A 23,674-nucleotide genomic window follows, 5' to 3' on the forward strand; every position below is an offset into this window, starting at 1 on the left:
GAACCGGAGTTCAGAGCAGTCGGGAGCTTGTGACTCCCTCCCGATTCAAAAAGACAGCTGCGTCCTCAGGTACCAGCCCCTTTCCGTGCGCGCTTGAGCCTCAGTACCTCTGCACTTTACTTCCACACCTCCTCTGAGTCTCAGTGTGCTTTTCTCTTTCCTTCTAGTTGTAGAATTTCCACTCAGCCAGCCTTCCTGTAGTTCTGGATGATGTCCGTTTTGTCTTTTCGTTGTATTTTTGAAGTTGTTGTGGAAGGCAGCAATTTCTGGTGTTTACCTATGCCGCCATCTTGGTTTTTTCCTCATATATTCTTTTAATTTTACCTAATTTGGGAGAATTCCTGTCTATATTATAGAATCAATTTGCTCTTGAGTTGTCCCCAGTATTCCCGGTGCTGGTGTAAAAAGTCATTGAGTATATTTTCATTTTCAAGATCTGTTGTTTCTTGTTTGATATCTTGTTCTTTTTCATAAATGCTCATTTTTATTTTAGAACTATTATCTCCTCTCTCATAACTCTGGAGATAGGCTATGAAAATCACATTCTGATGATAATAAAAGTGATTCTCTGAGACAGAAGTTATTTGCTTCCCCTGCTCCCTTCACTGTGTTGGGCCCATCAGATCATGGAGGAGTCAGCTCCTCTCTCACCCTCATTACAGCTGAGTCCCTCTTCTCCTGGCTGCTGCACTGTGTGTATGATGAGGTGTGTGTGTGGGGGTGGGGGGTTCTGCCCACTGCACTTCTCAGGGTGCTGGGGATGACTGGGACTCCTGGGCTGTGTACCTGTTGCTGAACTTCTCACTGTGGGGCTCTAGGTAACCTCAGGCATCAGGAGAACTTTTCTGTTTCTCCCATTAAATTACTAAAACTTATGCCTCGTGCTGAGAATAAACCCTTTGGCTACTATCTGGTCAAGTGCCACAAAATAAACAGTAGTCGATTTACAGGCAGGATGGGTGGGGTCCATCAAAGAGACAGCGGTTGCTCAGTCTACAAACACCTCTTGCTCAGTCTCCACCTTGGCCTCATCTGGAACAGGTTTAGCGATGCTCCCACCCCCCAATGGGTGACTGTGGGTGTTCACTTAGGTTGTGTTTTTCCTCTTCACACCTATCTCACTTTTAACGTGTTTATTTGGAAATAATTGTAGATTCACAGGAAGTTACAAAAATAGCACAGATTTCTTCACTTGGTTTCCTCCAATGGTTCCATTACTCATCCATTACAATATCAAAAGGAAGAAGTTGACATGAATAGTTCTCTCTCTTTTTATCTTATGTTCAGATTCATGTGGCCACCAACACAGTCCAATACTGATCTAGTCCATCACCATGAAGATGTCCCTCATGCTATCTCTTTACAATCACACCCACCTCTCATCTTTTTTTTCTTTTTTTTTAATTGTTTTATTGCCCACCACTCATCTTAACACCATTCTTCAACCTGGCAACCAATGATTTCTTCTCTATCTCCAACATACTGTCATTTTCGGAATGTTCCATGTGACAATGCCTGGTTTCATTTCAATAATGTGGTTTCATTTCAGAAGTTAGAGCATCAGCCCACACACCGAAGGGTCAGGGTTTGATTCCTGGTCAAGGGAAGGTGCCTGGATTGCCTGTTGGATCCATGGCCCCCTCAGGGCCTGTGGGGGAGGCAACTAATCAATGTGTCTCTCTCACATTGATGTTTCTTTCTCTCTCCTCTCTCTCTTCCCCTCCCACTCCCTTCCACTCTAAAAATCAATGGAAAAATAATCTTGGGTGGGGAGAGACCAAGATGGCGGCATAGGTAAACACCAGAGATTGCTGCCGCAAATAACCACTTCAAAAATACAACTAAAAGATGGAACGGACATCACCCAGAACCACAGGAAGGCTGGCTGAGGAGAGACTCTTCAACTAGAAGGAAAGACAACAGCATACCGAGGCTCAGAGGAGGCGCAGTGTGGAAAATACTCAGGTGCGGAGGTGCGCGCGCAAAGCGGGCTGGTGGCTGAGGGCGCGGTTGTCGTTTTCAATCAGGAGGGAGTCTCAGACTCTGAGCTCCAGATTCGGGTGAATCTCTAGGGACTCAGACTCAAACGGGAGAAGCAGGATTGTCTGGCATCAGTTGGAACGTGAGGGTAGCTTTCTCTCCGAGGTTTGCAGCGGTTGCTGGGGTTCTGAGAAGCAGAGCCTCTGGGAACGGGACTGAGAGCAGCCATAACTGCTCCCTCCACCCGCCTTGTTGATCCCGCCCCGCCCAAGCCCTGCGCAGAGCCATTTGCTGGATAGCCTCAGGCAAAGGCTAGATTAGCACCTCTCCAGAGGACAGAAGTTTTCCCACTGCAGATACAGGTGATTCTCACAGCCAGTCGGCCTGGTGGTCAAATCCCTCTAGTATTAACTACAACAATCAAGGCTTAACTAGAACAAGACTGCGCACAAAGACCACAAGGGGGTGCACCAAGAAAGCATAAAAAATGCGGAGACAAAAAAACATGACAGAAATGGAGGATATAGAGCTAAAAAACGCAATTTTGAGGGCTTGCAAAAATGTGCTAGAAGCTGCCAATAAACTTGAGGAGAGACTCACGAAAACTAATGAGACCCTCGATGCTATGATAAAGAAACTAGAAATTAAGCATACACGCTCTGAAATAAAGAATATTACACCCAATAGCAGACCAGAGGAGCGCAAGAATCAAGCCAAAGATTTGAAATGCGAAGAAGCAAAAAACACCCAACCGGAAAAGCAAAATGAAAAAAGAATCCGAAAATACGAAGATAGTGTAAGGAGCCTCTGGGACAGCTTCAAGCGTACAAACATCAGAATAATAGGGGTGCCAGAAGATGAGAGACAGCAAGATATTGAAAACCTATTTGAAGAAATAATGGCAGAAAACTTCCCCCACCTGGTGAAAGAAATGGACTTACAGGTCCAAGAAGCGCAGAGAACCCCAAACAAAAGGAATCCAAAGAGGACCACACCAAGACACATCATAATTAAAATGCCAAGAGCAAAAGACAAAGAGAGAATCTTAAAAGCAGCAAGAGAAAGAGACTCAATTACCTACAAGGGAATACCCATACGACTGTCAGCTGATTTCTCAACAGAAACTTTGCAGGCCAGAAGGGAATGGCAAGAAATATTCAAAGTGATGAATACCAAGAACCTACAACCAAGATTACTTTATCCAGCAAAGCTATCATTCAGAATTGAAGGTCAGATAAAGAGCTTCACAGATAAGGAAAAGCTAAAGGAGTTCATCACCACTAAACCAGTATTATACGAAATGCTGAAAGGTATCCTTTAAGAAGAGGAAGAAGAAAAAGGTAAAGATACAAATTGTGAACAACAAACATGCATCTATCAACAAGTGAATCTAAGAACCAAGTGAATAAGGGGAGTTATGGGGGGAAAAAAAAGAGGAACAAATGTAATCTGAACAATAAAGATTTAATTAAAAAAAAAAGAAAAATAATCTTGGGTGAGGATTAACAATTTTAAAAAAATGAATGTGCTTGCGACATCAAACCTGTGGGTTACGTGAAGGGAAGGAAGAAATGGGCTGGAACAAAGGTGTCACCCACCACATCAAGCTGTCCTTCCTCCTGTGGTTTTAAACTGAGAACGGGTCCTTGAATCCAGCGGCAGGCTCAGTATGGTGGCTGAATTCCTTTCTCTCCTCTTATTTGGTAAGTTTCTTAGGATTGATATATTGGGATTCGAGACAAGGGTGGATTGACTGATTAAGAGATGTGACGAATACAACAGAGATAACACTGCCTTCTATTCATTGATTGCTTCACACATGTCAGGACCCATGCTGCAGGCTTTATGGCCACTTACGTATCAAGTGTTTCTCAGTATGGGAATATGTGTATTCCACAGTCATGATGATGCTCTATGTCTACACCACCTTCATGTAATTAATAATTTATTGGCACTGTGTCAACTCTTTTTCTTCAAATCAAATGAATGTATTTATTTGAAATAATGTAGCAAGACTGTAACTAATAATGTAGTCACCAAAAAAAAGAATGAAGAGGTGGAAAATGTTAAAAATTCTAGTCTTTGCTGTTCATTGTCAAGTTTGATCCCATGGAGGAACACTCTCTTTTTTAGTCAGTGACAGAGGTGTGATACCATACACTAAACTTTTCTCCTTGATTTGAACAAAGGGGTTTAGCCCTGGTGGGTTTTGGATCAGTGGTTAGAGCATCGGCCTGAGCACCAAAGAGTTGCAGTTTGGTTCTCTGTCAAAGGCAGGTACCTGGGTTGCAGGTTAGCTTCCTGCCCTCCAGTTGGCGTGCATGTGGGAGGCAACCCGTCGATGTGCCTCTCACATAGATGTTTGTCTGTCTCACTCTCTCTTTTCCCCTCCCATTGTCTCTGAAAAGCAATGTTCTGTTCATCGTAAGAACACTTAGTATCTCTTTTCTTTTTTGTTGATTTCAGACATAAAGAGAAGGAGAGAAATAGACACATCAATGATGAGAGAATTATTGATGAGCTACCTCCTGCATTCCCCACACTGGGGATTGAGTCTACAACGCAGGTATATGCCCTGACTGCGAATCCAACCGTGACCTCCTGGTTCATAGGTGGACGCTGAACCACTGAGCCACTCCAGCCAGGTGGAAGTCTCTTTATCAACCAGTTATATGGAATATGTTTCACATGCCTTGAGCAATGTTTGCCCTCATTCAGTTATAGCAGTGGTTCCCCTTCTTGGCTACATAGTTGTATCACTCAAGGAACAGTTGTAAAAAAATACAGATGTCTGAGCCCCATTTGAAGACTTTTTGACTTACTCTACTGTGGTTCGGTCTGACCCTGGACTTTTTACTAGCTACCAGGGGAGCCCAATGTGTAGGCAAAGTTAAGAACCATTGAGTGAAATATCCTACAAATACAGCTGTATGGGAGACAGGAAAGAAGGTATGCTTTCTCTTTTCTGGAATATCCATTTGGATTTTTCAAGGTTTGTTTTAGGACACTAAGCAGTAAACTTTGTCCCATTTAGACATCATGTGATGAAACACACAATGGCAAAGATAGGGTCAGAAACCTTTAAAGAAAGCTAAGGTTGTCACAACTGGCACTATCCTACCATAGGGCTTCCTCTGCCTCTCAGCCAATTACTTGCCCCACCAAATGAATGTGGGTCTCTATGGTGTGAAGTTGGGATGGAGTGAAGCTGATGGAAGACAGGAATAGACTGTAAGGTTGCCAACTTTCTACATCCTGGTAAGATCTCTCAACATTCTTAACTTGGGCACCTCATAAGTCAGTCAATGTGCTTTCACAGAGGTCCTACTATGGGCCAGGACCTGTGGAACATTGGGAATAATGTGGAGAACAGCATGGACTCCCTGCCTTCCACCTGCTCACAGTGACATCTTGTGTCCCCCATGGTATGAAGTACATAGTCTTTCATGAACTCTCTTAAACACTGCAAGTAGCCCAGCTGTGGTGGCTCAGTGGATTGAGTGTCATCCCATGGACTAAGAGGTCCCAGGTTCATTCCCAGTCTGGGTACAAGCCCAGGTTGTGGGCTCGATCCCCAGTAAAGGGTGTGCAGGAGGTAGCCGATCAATAATTCACTCTCCTCATTGATGTTTCTCTCTCTCCCTCCCTCTTCCTTCCTCTCTGAAATCAATAAAAACATATATTGTTTTAAAAAATTGCAAGCAAATGTTATGACTTAATTTATATCACCCAAGGCCTCTGCTAGACTTTACTATGGAGGTTCTTGTATCACAGATGGAACTGTCGGAAGACTCAGGCCTATGTGGGGCTTCAGGTACCATCAAGAGTGAAGACAGAGTTACAGCCAGTCACCAAGCTTCCCTGATCTTTCTCATGATTACAGTCTCCCACACAAGACTGAGAGATCTAGAAAACATAACACAGACCCTAATAGAAATGGTAACAAAAGAGTGGTTGAGGACAGAAGATTTGTGGAATTTAGTGGAACCAGGAAAAATCTTGGAGCCGTGGGGGGTGAGGGCAGCTTGGAGAACCTCTGGGAAGTCTCATGGAGGACCCTGTAGCAGAGCAGAGCCCAGCGTGGGAAAAAGGAGAAATCCCAAATGCATGACTGCCATCACGAGCCCCTGAGATGGTCCCTCAGGGATGAGGGCAGAGTGATGATGTGAGCTCCATGTAGATGCTTCTGTCTCATGGACGATTCCTTTGCAGGGCTGTGTGCTGGCCAAAACCTAAGAAGAGATGGTGAGTGTTTCTAAAGGAAAGCCTGCCTTCTCCTTCACTCCAAATTCCCCTCACCCCTTCTCTTTCTTCAGAAGAGCAGGTGAATGAATCTAATCCAGACCTGGACTACGCTTCCTTCCAGGGCCACTTCCCAAGCCCTCCATCCGTGCCCGGCCCAGCTCGGTGTTTCCTGCCAATAGTCATGTGACACTGCGATGCTCTACTCCTACTGGGGAGGTCAACTTCAGGCACATCAAGTTTACTCTCAGAAAGAACAATGTTCCTTTGGAGTCCTCGCCATCTCCTGATTCCCCCAGGGGCCGGGCAGAGTTTCATCTCACTGACGTAAAAACCAGTGATGCTGGAGAGTACACCTGTGAATATTACAGAAGAGGGAGCCCCAACAGAAGGTCACCGCCCAGTGATGTCCTTCTACTACTGGTGACAGGTGAGGACGGGGTGCTCAGAATGACACAGCATCTCCCTAAGACTGGGATGAGGGAGGATCCAGAGAATGAGAGAGTAGCAGGGGTCTCACCTCCAGTGTAGATGGGGAAGAGAGATGGAGAAGGACAGGAACAGAGCTGAGGACCCTGCCCTCATCCAGGGCTTGTAGGAGGGAAATCACCTTCCTGGAGTCAGAGCAGAAGAGGGTGAGGCCAGGTGTCTGTCACTTCCCACACTCCCTGGGAACCTGCCAGGACAACAAGTCTGGACCCAAGGCTTCAGCCCATCACTTAGCTTCCTTCTCTTACAGGAGAATTACCTAAACCTTCCCTCCACGCCCGCCCAGGGCGCAAGGTGACTGCAGGAGAAAACGTGATTCTGCAGTGCAAGAAGCCCAGGCATATGATAGAACCTCACATGTTTGCTCTACTGAAGAAAGGAACTTCAACACCCATACAGCTCCAGAGTGCAGTAGGAATTCAGACAGACTTCTCCCTGCCAAGTGTGACAGGCAGTGACACTGGGGCCTACAGCTGTGTGTACTACCAACCAAGGGCTCCTTTCTCGGCCTCAGAGCCCAGTAATGAGCTCAGGATCTCGGTGACAGGTAAGGTTTCTGCAAGATTATGAGGACTTGGATTCCCAGCTGGGCCATGTGCCTGGGTTGGGGCCCAATCAAGAGTGGGGAATGAGGGAGGTGGCTGAGCAATGATTCTCTCTCATCACTGATGTTTCTCTCTCTTCCTGTCCATTACCCTCTCTGAAATCAATAAAAAAAATTTTTTAAGGAATCAACTAATGAATGCATAAATAAGTAGAGATATACATTTTTCTCTCTCCCTTGCTAAAAAAAAATCAATAAATAAAATTTAAATATATAAGTACATCCAGAATAGTGTGCAACCATCATCACCCAAAACGTTCTCATTGTATCAAACATCAACTCAACACCCATAGCCCATATTCTCTTTTCCCCCAACCTCTGGTAACCTCTGTTCTACTTCCTGTCTCTATGAATTTGCCTCTCCTAGGTACTTTGCATAAGTGTAATCATACAATATTTGTCTTTTTGTATCCGGTTAATATTATGTGCATAATGTTTTTTTCCAAATATGGTTTTATTAATTTTAGAGAAAGGGAGAGGGAGAGAGAAATATCAATGTGAGAGAGAAAAAATGATCCGCTGCCTCCTGCATGCCTCCTACTGGAGACAGAGCCTGAAACCCGGGCATGTGCCCTGACTGGAAATCGTACCAATAAACTTTTGGTGCATGGGGCAGCGCTCAACCAACTGAGCCACACTGGCCAGGGCCATATGCATAATGTTTTCAAGGTCCATCTATGTTATAGCATGAGTCACACTTTCATTCCTTTTTATGGCTGAAGAGTATTCTGTGCATTTTATTTATCCATTTATTCTTTGAGGGACACGAGTCTTTTCACCTTGTGTCTATTTATGAATTTTCCCAAAAAAATATGAAATATATTTATCTTCTTATCTCACCTAAGGATATTTTTTCCATTGATTTTTAGAGAGAGTGAAAGGGAGGGAGGGTAGGAAGGGAGGGAGAAACATCGATTGGTTGCCTTCCACACGTGCCCCGGCCAGGACCAGGGAATGGAACTGCAACCCAGGTATGTGCCCTTGACTGGAAATTGAACCAGCGAACCTTCAGTGCGCCGCCTGATGTGCTAACCACTTAGGCACACCAGCCAGGGCTGAAATATACTATTGTTTATTGTCTCATGCAATTTTAGCACGAAGACTTGGCAGCTTCCCCCTTTTAGCTACTAAGACACAAAACTGTTTGGCCCACCCAGGGTTAAAGAGGAAATCTCTTAGAAACACAGGCCTAACCAACATCCGTTGACTTAAATCAATCTTTCTTATAACAATGTTCATAAACAGGCTTGATGTTAATTTTAAAGGTATTTTAGCAACAGGAAAACCTATGCCGACCACACTGAGCAGGAAGGCTGTGGCTGGTGAGAGATTCCATAATCACTTTCATTAGGAAGGTTCTTTCTAAGCTGACTGACTTGAATATCAATGTCAATGTTCTAGTCTTAATAAACGTTTTTCTGGGTCCAGTGAAAGCAGTGGTTCTCCATCTCAGCTCAGTGTTTGCATCATCTGGGGGATTCTGAAAGTTTGGTGCCCGAGTCTTATTCCAAGCAATTCTGATTCAAATGTTTTTGCGGTCTGGTCTGCCCACTGCGATTTTCCTTTCTTTTTTGAAAGTTGAATTTAATGGGGTTGACATGGGTTAACAAAATTATATAGGTTTCAGGGATACAATTCTATAATAATCTGAATACTGTATTGTGTGTTTATCACCACAAGTCAAGTCTCATTCCATCACCATTTACCCTTCCTTTTCCTTCTCCTACTTCCCCCTACCCTCTCCCCTCTGGTAATCACCATACAATTGTCTAAGAGATGTGTCTTTTTTCCTTAATCCTTTCACATTTTTTACTGCAACCTCTTCCTCCCCCTCCTTTCTGACAGCTGTCAGCTATGAGTCTGTTTCTATTTTGTTCATTAGTTTCTTTTGTTCATTAGATTCCACATATAAGTGAAACCATATGGTATTTGTCTTTCTCTGACTGGCTTATTTCACATAACATGATACTCTCCAGGTCCATCTTTGCTGTCACAAAAGATAAGATTTCCTTCTCGTGTTTTTTTTTCTTTCAAAGCAGAGCAGTTTTCCATTGTGTATGTACAATGGCTTTTTAAAAGAAGAGCTTCTTATTTATTTATTAATACGTTTTTATTGATTTCAGAGAGGAAGGGAGAGGGAGACAGAAACATCAATGATGAGAATCATTGATTGGCTGCCTCTTGCATGCCCCCCAGTGGGGATGGAGCCTGCAACCTGGGCACATGCCCTTGACCATAATTGAAGCTGGGACCCTTCAGTCCGCAGGCCAACGCTCTATCCACTGAGCCAAACCGACTAGGGCAAGTTCCACAACTTTTTATCTCTCATCTACTGATGGGCACAAGAGCTGCTTTCAAATTTTGGCTATCCTATATAATAAAAGGGTAATATGCAAATAGTCCTCTTAACTATGAGTTTGACTGGAGTTTGAAGAGCGGGCAGGGCCGGCCGCCAAGTGCCCAGGGCCCCTCCCCCCAACCCCTATTGGGGTTGGGCAAGCTGGCTAACCTCCCGCCTTCTTCACACCCCCCGCACCCCCACCCGTTGGCCTGGCCGGATGGCCCGCCCAAATAGGGGTGGGCCGGCTGGACCCCATCCGTGAACGAATTTGTGCCCTGGACCTCCAGTTGTAAATAATGCTGCAATGAACATAGGGGTGCATATATTTTTGAATAACTGTTTCAAGTTTCTTCGGATATATTCCCAGAAATGGAATAGCTGGGTCATAAGGCAGTTTCGCTTTTAATTTTTTGAGGAAACTCCATACTGCTTTCCACAGTGGCTGTACCCATCTCTCCCCACTGTAATTTTTAAGAGCACCCTCAGGGGAGCCCAGTGTGCAGCCAAAATGAAGAACAGCTGGGCTACAGTGTCTTACAAATGCAGCTGTGTGCCGCAGGGGAGGGATGCAAGCTCTCCCCTTCCTGGAGTACCCACTGGGATTCTTTGAGGCTTGTTTTAGGGTACCAAGCAGCAACCTTCGTCATGTTTGGAGAATCAAGAGATAAAAAGAGATAATGGGAAAGACTGGATCAGAAACTTTTCAGATGTAAGGCTGAGACTGACTTAACTAGCCCTCTCCAACAGTAGGGCTCACTCCATCTTGAGCCAACCCTTACTCACCAGATAGAACAGGGGTGGGGACCCTTTTTCTGCCAAGGGCCATTTGGATATTTATAACATCATTCATGGGCCAGACACAATTATCCACTTAAACATTAGTCCGCTATTGGTCAAACATTTAATTAATTCATCTCTAACGTCTCAGCAGGGCCAGACCAAATGATTTCGTGGGCCTCATACGGCCTACAGGCAGGACATTCTCTCTCTTGAGATAGATATTGGTGATGATTGTGAGGCTTAGAAGCGGACTTATGCTGAGCCTGCATCTCTTTTTTAAAATAAATTTTTCCTGATTTCGGAGAGAAAGGTAGAGGGAGAGGGAGAGAAACATCAATGATGAGAGAGAATCATTGATTGGCTGTCTCTTGCATGCCCCCACTGGGGATAGAGCCACAACCCAGGCATGTGCCCTGATAGGGAATCAAACAGTGACCTCTTGGTACATAGGTTAATGCTCAACGGTTGAGCCATGCCAGTTGGGCTGAAATATTTAAATTATATAACGTAGTAACTATTTTATTTTATCCCACCCTGATAACCTTACTTCTCAGCAGAGATATTAAGATAGAAGATTTAAAAGTAAAGTTGCTGATTTAGAGATTCTTTGAAATAGTATCATTGCTTTGACATTAGATTGCATTTCTTTAACATTGTTTTTAGATTACTTTTTTTAAACTGTTGTAATTTCCTTTTGAATAGTGCCCTTTAAATAGAATTTTTGAAAGAAGAAACAGACAGTGTATAGTTATAATTCAGAGTCTTTGAACATCACCAATAAGGTCCCAGGGTACTTTATAGAAAACTTAGTGTCTGATTCCCTTCCTCCTTCTCCTCTTTCTAAAAGGTGTCTCTCTGAGGCTTGAAAAGGTCTGGAAAAAAAAAATTGAGGTCCCTCCAATATGTGTATATTGATTATTTTGCTTAATAGTCCTCTGAAGAGAAATGTGAATTTAAAGTGCTGATGGCCAGAAAGATGATCAGCATTTAGTACTTTAGGCAGTTTATAAACTTTGTTGCTTTTCTTTCTTGACTTACTGTAATTTAACATTTGTGTATTCTATGTAGTTTTACTGGTCTGTATCAATAATATTGCAAAAGAAAAATGGTTTTAATTATTCTAGAATTGTAGAAGTAGGAGACTTTTATGGTCAACAGGTCTGTCTCTCTGATTTAAAAAATGAGACAGTAGAAACAGAGATTCAGTGATTTATCTAAGCAACACAGTTTGATGTGAAAACAAATTTTTCCTGCTGAATTTCAGTGCTGACAGGCAACTCTGATTCTCTGTGCTGCTTGCACACAAATTCCTAACAAAAGGAGGGAGGAGGGGAAGAGGAAATGCAGGGAGGTGGAAATGAGATGAAAGCAAATAAATGAGAAAGGTAAGGCAGAGAAAATATAAAAAAGATGACGCACTACTCCAGCTCTCCTAATACCCCCCATTTGGTTCCCAGTGATTAGAACTATAACCTAGTACAGCTGAGCACTGCCCAGGACACACATGCGGGCACGTGAAGGTCACCTCTGCTAGAACCATTGAGAAGCAGGGACATCAGTGGGGATCCTCTTCTCCCTTTCAGATTCCCCTGGTGCCACATCAACAGATTACACCACGGGTAACCTCATCCGACTGGGACTGTCTGCCCTAATTACGGTTCTTATGGTGGCTTTCCTGGTGGAAGCCTGGTGGAGCCAGAGGAGGTCTCCAAGTGGGTCCAGGTAAAACACTGAGCACTTCTCTCTGTCATGGGCTGTGGGAGTGATACGAGGGTCCCCTCCAAACCCACCCATTGCGATTTGTTTCGCATTATGGCGCAGATGGAATTTTCCTCATCCGGTGTGACCGTTTTGTTCATTATAAGGACATTTAGTATCTCTTTTCCTTTCCTTTCCAACAGCAATTAAAGTGCCAATCACTGTGGAAGAAGCAGAGCAGCAGGTACTACCCACAATACCTACTGAAACCTCCCTGTATGGAGAGGCTGGGAGAAGGGTGGTTCTTCCTGGCTGAGAACCTGTGTTTGGAGGCTGTGAGAATCCATATTCTTCCTTTTGGTTCCTCCCTGGATCCCAGGCCCCACCTCCTCTACCCACAGGTCCCCCAGCTGCCCCGGAGTTGGGAGGGGGAGATGATGAGTACCTGATCCAGCAGGACCTGCTGAGTCTTAACAGCTGTGAAACCTACATTCCCAGCCAGCCCAGGACAAGACACTGACTTCCTTCTTCCTGTGCGCTTCACCTGGGCCCGATGGCAGGACTGAGCAGTCTCACCTAACACATTTTGGATGACTTGACAAATACTTAAAACTTCAGCATCTGACCGGGTTGCAAGTATTTCATGTGTAGGAACTGTTCTTCCTTGAAAACTGGGGGAAACATGGGTTCCTATATAGCAGTGGTTCTCAACCTGTGGGTCGCGACCCCTTTGGCGGTCGAAGGACCCTTTCACAGGGGTCGCCTAAGATCATCCTGCATATCAGATATTTACATGACAATTCATAACAGTACCAACAATACAGTTATGAAGTAGCAACGAAAATAATTTTATGGTTGGGTCACAACATGAGGAACTGTATTTATAGGGCCAGAAGGTTGAGAACCACTGCTATATAGCATTATTAGTGCTTCCCTTCCACTCTATCTTCTGCTCTGACCAGCAGTTGGTAAAACTGCTGTATTTATCACATGTCTTTTAAATTTTATTTCATACATTCTCATAATTTTACCTAATTCGGGAGAATTCCAGTCTATATTATAGTATCAATTTGCTCTTGATTTGTCCCCAGTATTCCCGGTGCTGGTGTAAAAAATCATTGAGTGTATTTTCAAGATCTGTTGTTTCTTGTTTGATATCTTGTTCTTTTTCATAAATGCTCATTTTTATTTTAGAACTATTATCTCCTCTCTCATAACTCTGGAGATAGGCTATGAAAATCACATTCTGATGATAATAAAAGTGATTCTCTGAGACAGAAGTTATTTGCTTCCCCTGCTCCCTTCACTGTGTTGGGCCCATCAGATCATGGAGGAGTCAGCTCCTCTCTCACCCTCATTACAGCTGAGTCCCTCTTCTCCTGGCTGCTGCACTGTGTGTATGATGAGGTGTGTGTGTGGGGGTGGGGGGTTCTGCCCACTGCACTTCTCAGGGTGCTGGGGATGACTGGGACTCCTGGGCTGTGTACCTGTTGCTGAACTTCTCACTGTGGGGCTCTAGGTAACCTCAGGCATCAGGAGTTTTCAGTTTCTCCCACTCAATTGCTGAGACTAAACCCTCTGGCTGCTATCTGGTCAAGTGCCACAAAATAAACAGAAGTCGATTTACAGACAGGATGGGTGGGGTCCATCGGAGAGACAGCGGTTGCTCAGTCTACAAGCACCTCTTGCTCAGTCTCCACCTTGGCCTCATCTGGTACAGCCTTACCGATGCTCCCACTCCCCAATGGGTGACTGTGCGTGTTCATTTAGGTTGTGTTTTTCCTCTTCACACATATCCAATTTAAATGTGTCTATTTGGAAATAATTCTAGATTCACAGGAAGTTCCAGAAATAGCACAGATTTCTTCACTCGTTTTCTCCCAATGGTTCCATTACTCACCCATTATAATAAAAAAGGAAGAAGCTGACCTGAATACAATTTGTGTGCACAGTTCTATCATTTTTTTAATCATATGTCCACCAACACAGTCCACATACTGATCTAGTCCATCACCATGAAGATGTCCCTCATGCTATCTCTTTACAATCACACCCACCTCTCATCTTAACACCATTCTTCAACCCTGGCAACCAATGATTTCTTCTCTTTCTCCAAAATATTGTCATTTTCAGAATGTTCCACGTGACAATGCCTGGTGTCATTTTAAGAATGTGGTTTCAGCCCTATCTGGTTTGGCTCAGAGGATAGAGCATTTGCCTATGGACTGAAGGGTACTGGGTTGGATTCAGGTCAAGGACACATATCCAGGATCCTGGCTTGATCCTCAATAGAGGGCGTGCAGGGGCACCCAATCAATCATTCTCCCTTATTATTGATGTTTCTCTCTCTCCCCCCCTCTCCCTTCCTGTCTGAAATCAACAAAAAATGTATTTTTAAAAAAGAACGTGATTTCATTTCAGTAATAAAGGCATCAGTCTATACACCGAAGGGTCACAGGTTTGATTCCCGGTCAAGGGAAGGTACCTGGCTTGCAGGTTTGATCCATGGCTGCTGTCAGGGCATGTGCAGGAGGCAACCAATCAATGTGTCTCTCTCACACCGATGTTTCTCTCTCTTCTCTCTTCCCCTCCCCTTTCCTTCCACTCTCTCTAAAAACCAAGGCAAAAATATTCTTCAGCGAGGATTAACAATAAAAAGTAATGAATGTGGTTGTGACATCAATCTTGTGGGGTCACGTGAAGGGAAGAAAGAAATGGGCTGGAACAAAGGTGCCACCACCCACATCAAGCTTTCCTTCCTCTTGTGGTTTTAAAACTCAAACAGTCCTTGAATCCAGCGGCAGGCTCAGTATGGTGGCTGAGTTCCTTTCTCTCCTCTTATTTGGTAAGTTTCTTAGGATTGATATATTGGGATTTGAGACAAGGGTGGATTGACTGATTAAGAGATGTGACGAATACAACAGAGATAACACTGCCTTCTATTCATTGATTGCTTCACACATGTCAGGACCCATGCTGCAGGCTTTATGGCCACTTACGTATCAAGTGTTTCTCAGTATGGGAATATGTGTATTCCACAGTCATGATGGTGCTCTATGCCTGCACCACCTTCGTGTAATTAATAATTTATTGGCCCTGTGTCAACTCTTTTTCTTCATATCAAATGAATGTATTTATTTGAAATAATGTAGCAAGACTGTAACTAATAATGTAGTCACCAAAAAAAAGAATGAAGAGGGGGAAAATGTTAAGAATTCTAGTCTTTGCTGTTCATTGTCAAGTTTGATACCATGGAGGAACACTCTCTTTTTTAGGCAGTGTCAGAAGTGTGATTCCATACATTAACTTTTCTTCTTGATTTGAACAAAGGGGTTTAGCCCTAGTGGGTGTTTGGTCAGTGGTTAGAGCATCAGCCTGAGCACCAAAGAGCTGCAGTTCGGTTCTCTGTCAAAGGCAGGTACCTGGGTTGTGGGTTAGCTTCCCGCCCTCCAGTTCAGGTGCATGTAGGAGACAACCAGTCGATGTGCCTCTCACATAGATGTTTGTCTGTCTCACTCTCTCCCTCCCTCCCACTGTCTCTGAAAAGCAATGGAAAAAATATCCTCACCTGAGGATTAACAACAAAAAAAATGGCTTAGTGCAGTGGTTCTCAACCTGTGGGTCGCGCCCCCTTTGGCAGTCGAACGACCCTTTCACAGGGGTCGCCTAAGACCATCCTGCATATCAGATATTTACATTATGATTCACAACAGTAGCAACATTACAGTTATGAAGTAGCAACGAAAATAATTTTATGGTTGGGTCACAACATGAGGAACTGTAATTAAAGGTCCAGAAGGTTGAGAACCACTGGCTTAGTGTGATCTGAAAGGAAGCGAAGTGTGTGATGCCGTGACCAGGGCTATAGAATAATGTCACTGGCTTAGCTGACATCATCCCACAGAGCGCCTGTGCTCCGAATTCCACACTGCGGGAAATACCTCTCAGATCCTTTCAAACAATCCTGTGTGATGGGAACTGTCCACAGTGGTAAGTGAGGACCCGGACACTGAGAGTGGGGTGTCCTGCAGACAGTGAGCAGAAAACTCAAAATGCAAGTCCAGGCCTGACTTCCTCCTAAGCTTTACTGTTTCTCTCGGTTTTCACAAAATTTAAAGGGAAACAGGTATGGGGTCTTCAGAACCGCAATGTCCTTGGGCTGAGTGAACAGATGCTGGGCTGGGGGAATTCTAAGAGCAGGACAGGAGCCTGGGTCACCCTGCTAAGTGAACAGTCAATCACAAAGATCACATGGTGTGATTTCCATCCAGAAATCTATGGAGACAGAAGGTGCATTAGTGGTTGTTTGGGGCAGGGGTGGGGGAGGCAGGAGAAGAGGGGAGCGATGGCCTGTGGACATGGGATGTCATCGTGAGGCCCTGAACATGTTTTAAAGTTGATGGGAAGTTTGCACACATCGGGGAATACAGGAAAGCCACTGAAACATGCACTGTCAATGGAGATTATATGGTGTGTGAATTGTGAATCAATAACGCTCTTTATTAACGTCCCCTGGTGTGGAGCTGGGGTGCATCTCAGGGTGTCTCTCTGTAAGTGACAGGAAACCCAGGTTTGCTCGCACAGGAACAGTGTGAGGTTCCTGGCTTGGGTGTGGTCACTGACCTAGGTCCTGATTCTGACATTTGTCTGATCACTAGACTCTAGGAGAGCCCTTAAGGCTTTCTTTATGTGAGAACCTCATCTGAAGAAAGTGCAGGGTTCCATCCTGAGGCCTTCTGGTTGTTTCCAGGAGGTGAGAGAACCCAGCTCACGTTTGGAGCCTCCCTCCTGCACACAGTGGCTGAGCTGCATTTGACGTACAGGATGCGGGGTGGGCTGACACCCTTATCTGTACAGAGGAGAATTACTACATCTGCAGCGCTATCTTCATGATCAGAGGCCTTGTATGGATATTAAGTCTCCTTATTTCCACAGGAATGAGCCCCTTTATCCTCCCATTTCCTCCCCTTGGCTCAGGTGCTATTTCTACTGGAAATTCCCCCCCCCCTGCCCCCCAACTCCCCGTCATCTACAAGTGAGAAAGTATGTCCCTCCCTTCTTCTGTCGCTCAGAGAACTATGTCCCTTTATCAGGTCTTCTGAGAAGGGTCTCCTCTTATCTCTGTGGGGGTGATGTGCAAAGCTGAGATGAGAGGAGCTGGCCTGTGGCTGGGCAAGTTTAAGAAAGGGTGGCTCAAAGTCTGTATCTCAACAGCCATGTTCCTCCAATCGTGCTGGGCAAAGCCTCAGGCATCAGAGGGACACCCCACTCACGACACCTCCAATTACAGGCTCCCCGTTCCCCATCAGCAGTGTCTTTGGGAGTGTGTGAGGGGCTGGTGTTGACGAGGCGGGAACTGAGGAGAGTCTCAATGTTGTGGAATCTTGCTTGATACTCAGCCAGAGGATGTCACATCAAGAGGATTGGGTTCTGCACTTAAAACCGCTTCATGAGGCTTTATGATCTTATCTCTTATCATCTTAGATAATTTACATGTTAAGCTGGACACACCCCAGTCCTTTTCTCTGCCCTGATCTCCCAACAGCTACAGACTTCAGGAGCCTTCACAGTCGGACTCGCTGACACCAACTCGCTCCCATAGAGATCTCAATCTCACATCCACAGTTGCTCAGTTTGCTGTGTGCATTTACTCAGGCTGCCGTTTGGCACTGGTCTTCCTCCATCTATCTAGCTGTGCTAACATCTGATGTGGTGCTATACTGCCCGCCCAGCACAGTCTGATACCTGGGAGAGGTTCTGTTCTGTGGGCTCCAACCCACTCTACAGACCTGGGCAGGGGACAAAGGTCCAGGCTCCCAGGACTTTGATGCTCGGGACAGAGGCTCTCTCTCCAGATGCAGCGTCTGAGAGCGTTCAGGTGTCCACAGGTGTCTGCTCTCTCTGCGCTTTTCCTTCATCCATTTTCTGTGGTCACCCTGACTGGACCTTTCCTTCCAGTGTTTGGCACAGTCACTACCTTGCCTTTTTCATACCATAGATTCAATTTTCTTGCTGTATCCATGTGCTTGTAGAAAAAGCCTGGTGCCTTCTCATTTCCCCCCTCCCCTGAAACACTAAACTGATGCTTCATACGGAACAGAGAGAGGAAATTCCCGTTCTTAGCAATACATGCTTAACTAAACTCCTTGTTCAGTTAATATGTTCATTACAATGCTATGGCTGCATAGGCATGATATTTTCAGGTAAATTTAACACTCAGGCAAAAGTGTACTATCTTCATTGCACTTAAGGAAGAATAGCTATGAATGGTCTGAGATGAACACAATCACTTTCACTTGGAAGTCGCTCTCTTTTTTTAATACTCACCCATGCATATTTTTCCCATTGATTGTTAGAGGAAGAGTGGAAGAGAGAAGGGAGGGCATAGGGAGGGAGGGAAGGACAGAGGGACAGACAGACACACATAGATGTGGGACACATCACTGGTTGCCTCCTGCACATGATCTGACAGGGGCAGGGGATTGAACCTGCAACTGAGACACGTTCCTTTATCAGGAATCAAATCTGTGACCCTTTGGTCTGCGGGCTGATGCTCTAACCAGTGAGCCAAACCAGCCATGGTTCACTTGGAAGTCTCTTTATCCACCAGTTGCTTTTGAGTATGTTTCACATGCCTTGAGCAATGTTTGTCCTGGTTCAGTCATAGCAGTGCTTCCCCGTCTTGGCTACACACTTGTATCACTCAAGGAACAGATGTAAAAAAAATACAGATGTCTGAGCCCCATTTGAAGACTTTTTGACTTACTCTACTGTGGTTCGGTCTGACCCTGGACTTTTTACTAGCTACCAGGGGAGCCCAATGTGTAGGCAAAGTTAAGAACCATTGAGTGAAATATCCTACAAATACAGCTGTATGGGAGACAGGAAAGAAGGTATGCTTTCTCTTTTCTGGAATATCCATTTGGATTTTTCAAGGTTTGTTTTAGGACACTAAGCAGTAAACTTTGTCCCATTTAGACATCATGTGATGAAACACAATGGCAAAGATAGGGTCAGAAATTTTTAAAGAAAGCTAAGGTTGTCATAACTAGTACTATCCTACCATAGGGCTTCTCTTGCCTCTCAGCCAATTCCTTTCCCCACCAAATGAATGTGAGTCTCTATGGTGTGAGGTTGGGATGGAGTGAAGCTTATGGAAGATAGGAATAGACTGTAAGGTTGCCAACTTTCTACATCCTGGTAAGATCTCTCAACATTCTTAACTTGGGCACCTCATAAGTCAGTCAATGTGCTTTCACAGAGGTCCTACTATGGGCCAGGACCTGTGGAACATTGGGAATAATGTTGTGAACAGCATGGAGTCCCTGCCTTCCACCTGCTCACAATGACATCTTGTGTCCCCCATGGTATGAAGTACATAGTCTTCCATGAACTCTTTTAAATTTCAAGCAGCCCAGCTGTGGTGGCTCAGTGAATTGAGTGTCATCCCATGGACCAAGAGGTCCCAGGTTCATTCCCAGTCTGGGCACAAGCCCGGGTTGTGGGCTAGATCCCCAGTAAAGGGTGTGCAGGAGAAAGCCAATCAATGATTTGCTCTCCTTATTGATGTTTCTATCTCTCTCTCCCTCCCTCTTCCTTCCTCTATGAAATCAATAAAAACATATTTTTTAAAAATGGAAGCAAATATTATGACTTAATTTTTATCACCCAAGACCTCTGCTAGACTTTACTATAGGGGTTCTTCTATCACAGATGAAACTGTCAGAAGACACAGGCCTATGTGGGGCTTCAGGTAACATCAAGAGTGAAGACAGGGTTACACCCAGTCACCAAGCTTCCCCGATCTTTCTCATGATTACAGTCTCCCACACAAGACTGAGAGATCTAGAAAACATAACACAGACCCTAATAGAAATGGTAACACAAAGAGTGGTTCAGGACAGAAGATTTGTGGAATTTTGTGGAACCAGGAAAGATATTGGAGCCGTGGGAGGTGAGGGCAGCTTGGAGAATGTCTGGGAGGTCGGATGGAGGACCTTGGAGTAGAGTCCAGTTTGGGAAAAAGGAGAAATCCCAAATGCATGACTGCCATTACGAGCCCCTGAGATGGTCCCTCAGGGATGAGGGCAGAGTGATGATGTGAGCTCCATGTAGATGCTTCTGTCTCATGGACGATTCCTTTGCAGGGCTGTGTGCTGGCCAAAACCTAAGAAGAGATGGTGAGTGTTTCTAAAGGAAAGCCTGCCTTCTCCTTCACTCCAAATTCCCCTCACCCCTTCTCTTTCTTCAGAAGAGCAGGTGAATGAATCAAGTCCAGCCTGGACTCCGCTTCCTTCCAGGGTCACTTCCCAGGCCCTCCATCCATGCCTGGCCCAGCTCGGTGCTTCCTGCCAATAGTCATGTGACACTGCGATGCTCCACTCCTACTGGGGAAGTCAACTTCAGGCACATCAAGTTTACGCTCAGAAAGAACAATGTTCCTTTGGAGTCCTCGCCATCTCCTGATTCCCCCAGGGGCCTGGCAGAGTTTCACCTCACTGACCTAAAAACCAGTGATGCTGGAGAGTACACCTGTGATTACAGGACAGGGAGCCCCACCAGAAGGTCACCGCCCAGTGACGTCCTTCTACTGCTGGTGACAGGTGAGGACGGGTGCTCAGAATGACACTCCATGTCCCTAGGACAGGGATGAGGGAGGATCCAGAGAATGAGAGAGGAGCCCCCGGGGTCTCACCTCCAGTGTAGATGGGGAGGTGAGATGGAGAAGGACAGGAACAGAGCTGGGGACCCTGCCCTCATCCAGGGCTTGTAGGAGGGACATCTCCTTCCTGGAGTCAGAGCAGAAAGAGGGTGAGGTCAGGTGCCTGTCACTTCCCACACCCCCTGGGAACCTGCCAGGACAACAAGTCTGGACCCAAGGCTTCAGCCCATCACTTAGCTTCCTTCTCTTACAGGAGAATTACCTAAACCTTCCCTCCACGCCCGCCCAGGGCGCAAGGTGACTGCAGGAGAAAACGTGATTCTGCAGTGCAAGAAGCCCAGGCATATGATAGAACCTCACATGTTTGCTCTACTGAAGAAAGGAACTTCAACACCCATAAAGCTCCAGGGTCCAGTAAAAACGGAGACAGACTTCTCCCTTCCAAGTGTGACTGTCAATGATACTGGGGCCTACAGCTGTGTGTACTACGTAGAAAGCGCTCCTTTCTACGCCTCAGAGCCCAGTGATGAGCTCACGATCTCGGTGACAGGTAAGGTTTTTACCATTAGGAGGACGATGGCTGAGTTATCTGCCAGCTGATGTTCTGCCACCTGGAGTACATCGGAGGGAGGTTCTGTCCTTACAAGACTCTGGAGCTTGCGAAAAGTCACGTGGGGGAAAGGAAGTCAGGGCCAGGATGCTGTGGAGGAATGGACAGGAACTTCTGATAACAGAGGGAGTGTGAGTGGTGGAGAATCACAAGACAGGAGGCTGGGGGGATTGACGGAGGTGGCCGAGCAATGATTCTCTCTCATCACTGAGGTTTCTCTCTCTCCCTCTCCATTACTCTCTCTGAAATCAATAAAGAAAAAATTTTTTTTCCAGGAATGTCAGGCTACAAACCATTTTCTTAGTGCCCACTGTTCTGAGCACTGAGCGTACAAATAGCCACTTCCTCTGTGCCCTGGCGTCACAGGTGCAGCAAGGCAGCCGCGTCCGTGGTGCTGCAGGTCCAGCACCCGCAGGGCAGCATGAAAATTTTTTAAGGAATCAACTAATGAATGCATAAATAAGTAGAGAGATATATTTTTCTCTCTCCTTGCTAAAAAATCAATAAATGAAATTTAAATATATAAGTACATTTAGAATGTTGTGCAACCATCATCACCCAAAACGTTCTCATTGTACCAAACATCAACTCAATACCCACTGCCCATTTTCTATTCCCCCCAACCTCTGGTAACCTCTGTTCTACTTCCTGTCTCTATGAATTTGCCTCTCCTAGGTAATTTGCATAAGGGTAAACATACAGTATTTGTCTTTTTGTGTCTGGTTAATTTTATGTCCATGTTTTTTTCCCAAATACGGTTTTATTAAGTTTAGAGGAAGGGAAAGGGAGAGAGAAATAATCAATGTGAGAGATAAACGATGATCCGCTGCCTCCTGTATGCCCCCTACTGGGGACTGAGCCCAAAACCCGGGCATGTGCCCTGACTGGAAGTCATACCAATGACCTTTCGGTGCATGGGACAGCGCTCAACCAACTGAGCCACACTGGCCAGGGCCATATGCATAATGTTTTCAAGGTCCATCTATGTTATAGCATGTGTCACACTTTCATTCCTTTTTATGGCTGAAAAGTATTCTGTGGACTGTGCACTTTATTTATCCATTTATTCTTTGAGGAACACGAGTCTTTTCACCTTGTGTCTATTTATGATTTTTCCTCAAAAAACATGAAATATATTTATCTTCCTAATCCTCACCCAAGGATATGTTTTCCATTGATTTTTAGAGACAGAAGAAGGGAGGGAGGGTAGGAAGGGAGGGAGAAACATCGATTGGTTGCCTTCCACACGTGCCCCGGCCAGGACCAGGGAATGGAACTGCAACCCAGGTATGTGCCCTTGACTGGAAATTGAACCCGGGACCCTTCAGTGCACCGCCTGATGTGCTAACCACTTAGGCACACCAGCCAGGGCTAAAATATAATATTTTTTATTGTCCCATGCAATTTTAGCACGAAGGTCTGGCAACTTCCCCCCGTTTCGCTACTAAGACAAAAACTGTTTGGCCCACACAGGGTAAAAAGAGGAAGAAATCTCTTAGAAACACAGGACTAACTAACATCCGTTGACTTAAATCAATCTTTCTTATAACAATGTTCATAAACAGGCTTGATGTTAATTTTAAAGGTATTTTAGCAACAGGAAAACCTATGCCGACCACACTGAGCAGGAAGGCTGTGGCTGGTGAGAGATTCCATAATCACTTTCATTAGGAAGGTTCTTTCTAAGCTGACTGACTTGAATATCAATGTCAATGTTCTAGTCTTAATAAACGTTTTTCTGGGTCCAGTGAAAGCAGTGGTTCTCCATCTCAGCTCAGTGTTTGCATCATCTGGGGGATTCTGAAAGTTTGGTGCCCGAGTCTTATTCCAAGCAATTCTGATTCAAATGTTTTTGCGGTCTGGTCTGCCCACTGCGATTTTCCTTTCTTTTTTGAAAGTTGAATTTAATGGGGTTGACATGGGTTAACAAAATTATATAGGTTTCAGGGATACAATTCTATAATAATCTGAATACTGTATTGTGTGTTTATCACCACAAGTCAAGTCTCATTCCATCACCATTTACCCTTCCTTTTCCTTCTACTTCCCCCTACCCTCTCCCCTCTGGTAATCACCATACAATTGTCTAAGAGATGTATCTTTTTTCCTTAATCCTTTCACATTTTTTACTGCCACCTCTTATTCCCCCTCCCTTCTGACAGCTGTCAGTCTGTTCTCTGTATCTATGAGTCTGTTTCTATTTTGTTCATTAGTTTCTTTTGTTCATTAGATTCCACATATAAGTGAAATCATATGGTATTTGTCTTT

At 44.9% G+C, this 23,674-nt stretch overlaps 2 protein-coding genes across 2 annotated transcripts in view; both read left to right on the forward strand.

Annotated features, from left to right (window-relative positions):
- LOC106723655 (T-cell-interacting, activating receptor on myeloid cells protein 1-like) overlaps positions 1-12,698 on the forward strand; it is a 26,615-nt gene extending 13,917 nt beyond the window's left edge. The window contains exons 3-6 of the mRNA XM_014528111.1: positions 6,347-6,652; positions 6,962-7,258; positions 12,338-12,378; positions 12,514-12,698. Coding sequence (XP_014383597.1) covers positions 6,347-6,652; positions 6,962-7,258; positions 12,338-12,378; positions 12,514-12,654 — 785 coding nt within the window. The 3' untranslated portion in view covers positions 12,655-12,698. The remainder of the gene's footprint in view (positions 1-6,346; positions 6,653-6,961; positions 7,259-12,337; positions 12,379-12,513) is intronic.
- Positions 12,699-14,945: 2,247 nt separating this feature from the next.
- Positions 14,946-23,674, forward strand: part of LOC102260462 (T-cell-interacting, activating receptor on myeloid cells protein 1-like) — a 21,935-nt gene continuing 13,206 nt past the window's right edge. Inside the window, exons 1-4 of the mRNA XM_014528105.1 lie at positions 14,946-14,979; positions 20,282-20,314; positions 20,435-20,737; positions 21,050-21,346. Of these exons, the coding sequence (XP_014383591.1) occupies positions 14,946-14,979; positions 20,282-20,314; positions 20,435-20,737; positions 21,050-21,346 (667 nt within the window). The remainder of the gene's footprint in view (positions 14,980-20,281; positions 20,315-20,434; positions 20,738-21,049; positions 21,347-23,674) is intronic.

The sequence above is a fragment of the Myotis brandtii genome, unplaced genomic scaffold (assembly GCF_000412655.1).
Source record: "Myotis brandtii unplaced genomic scaffold, ASM41265v1 scaffold619, whole genome shotgun sequence".
Lineage (NCBI taxonomy): Eukaryota > Metazoa > Chordata > Mammalia > Chiroptera > Vespertilionidae > Myotis > Myotis brandtii.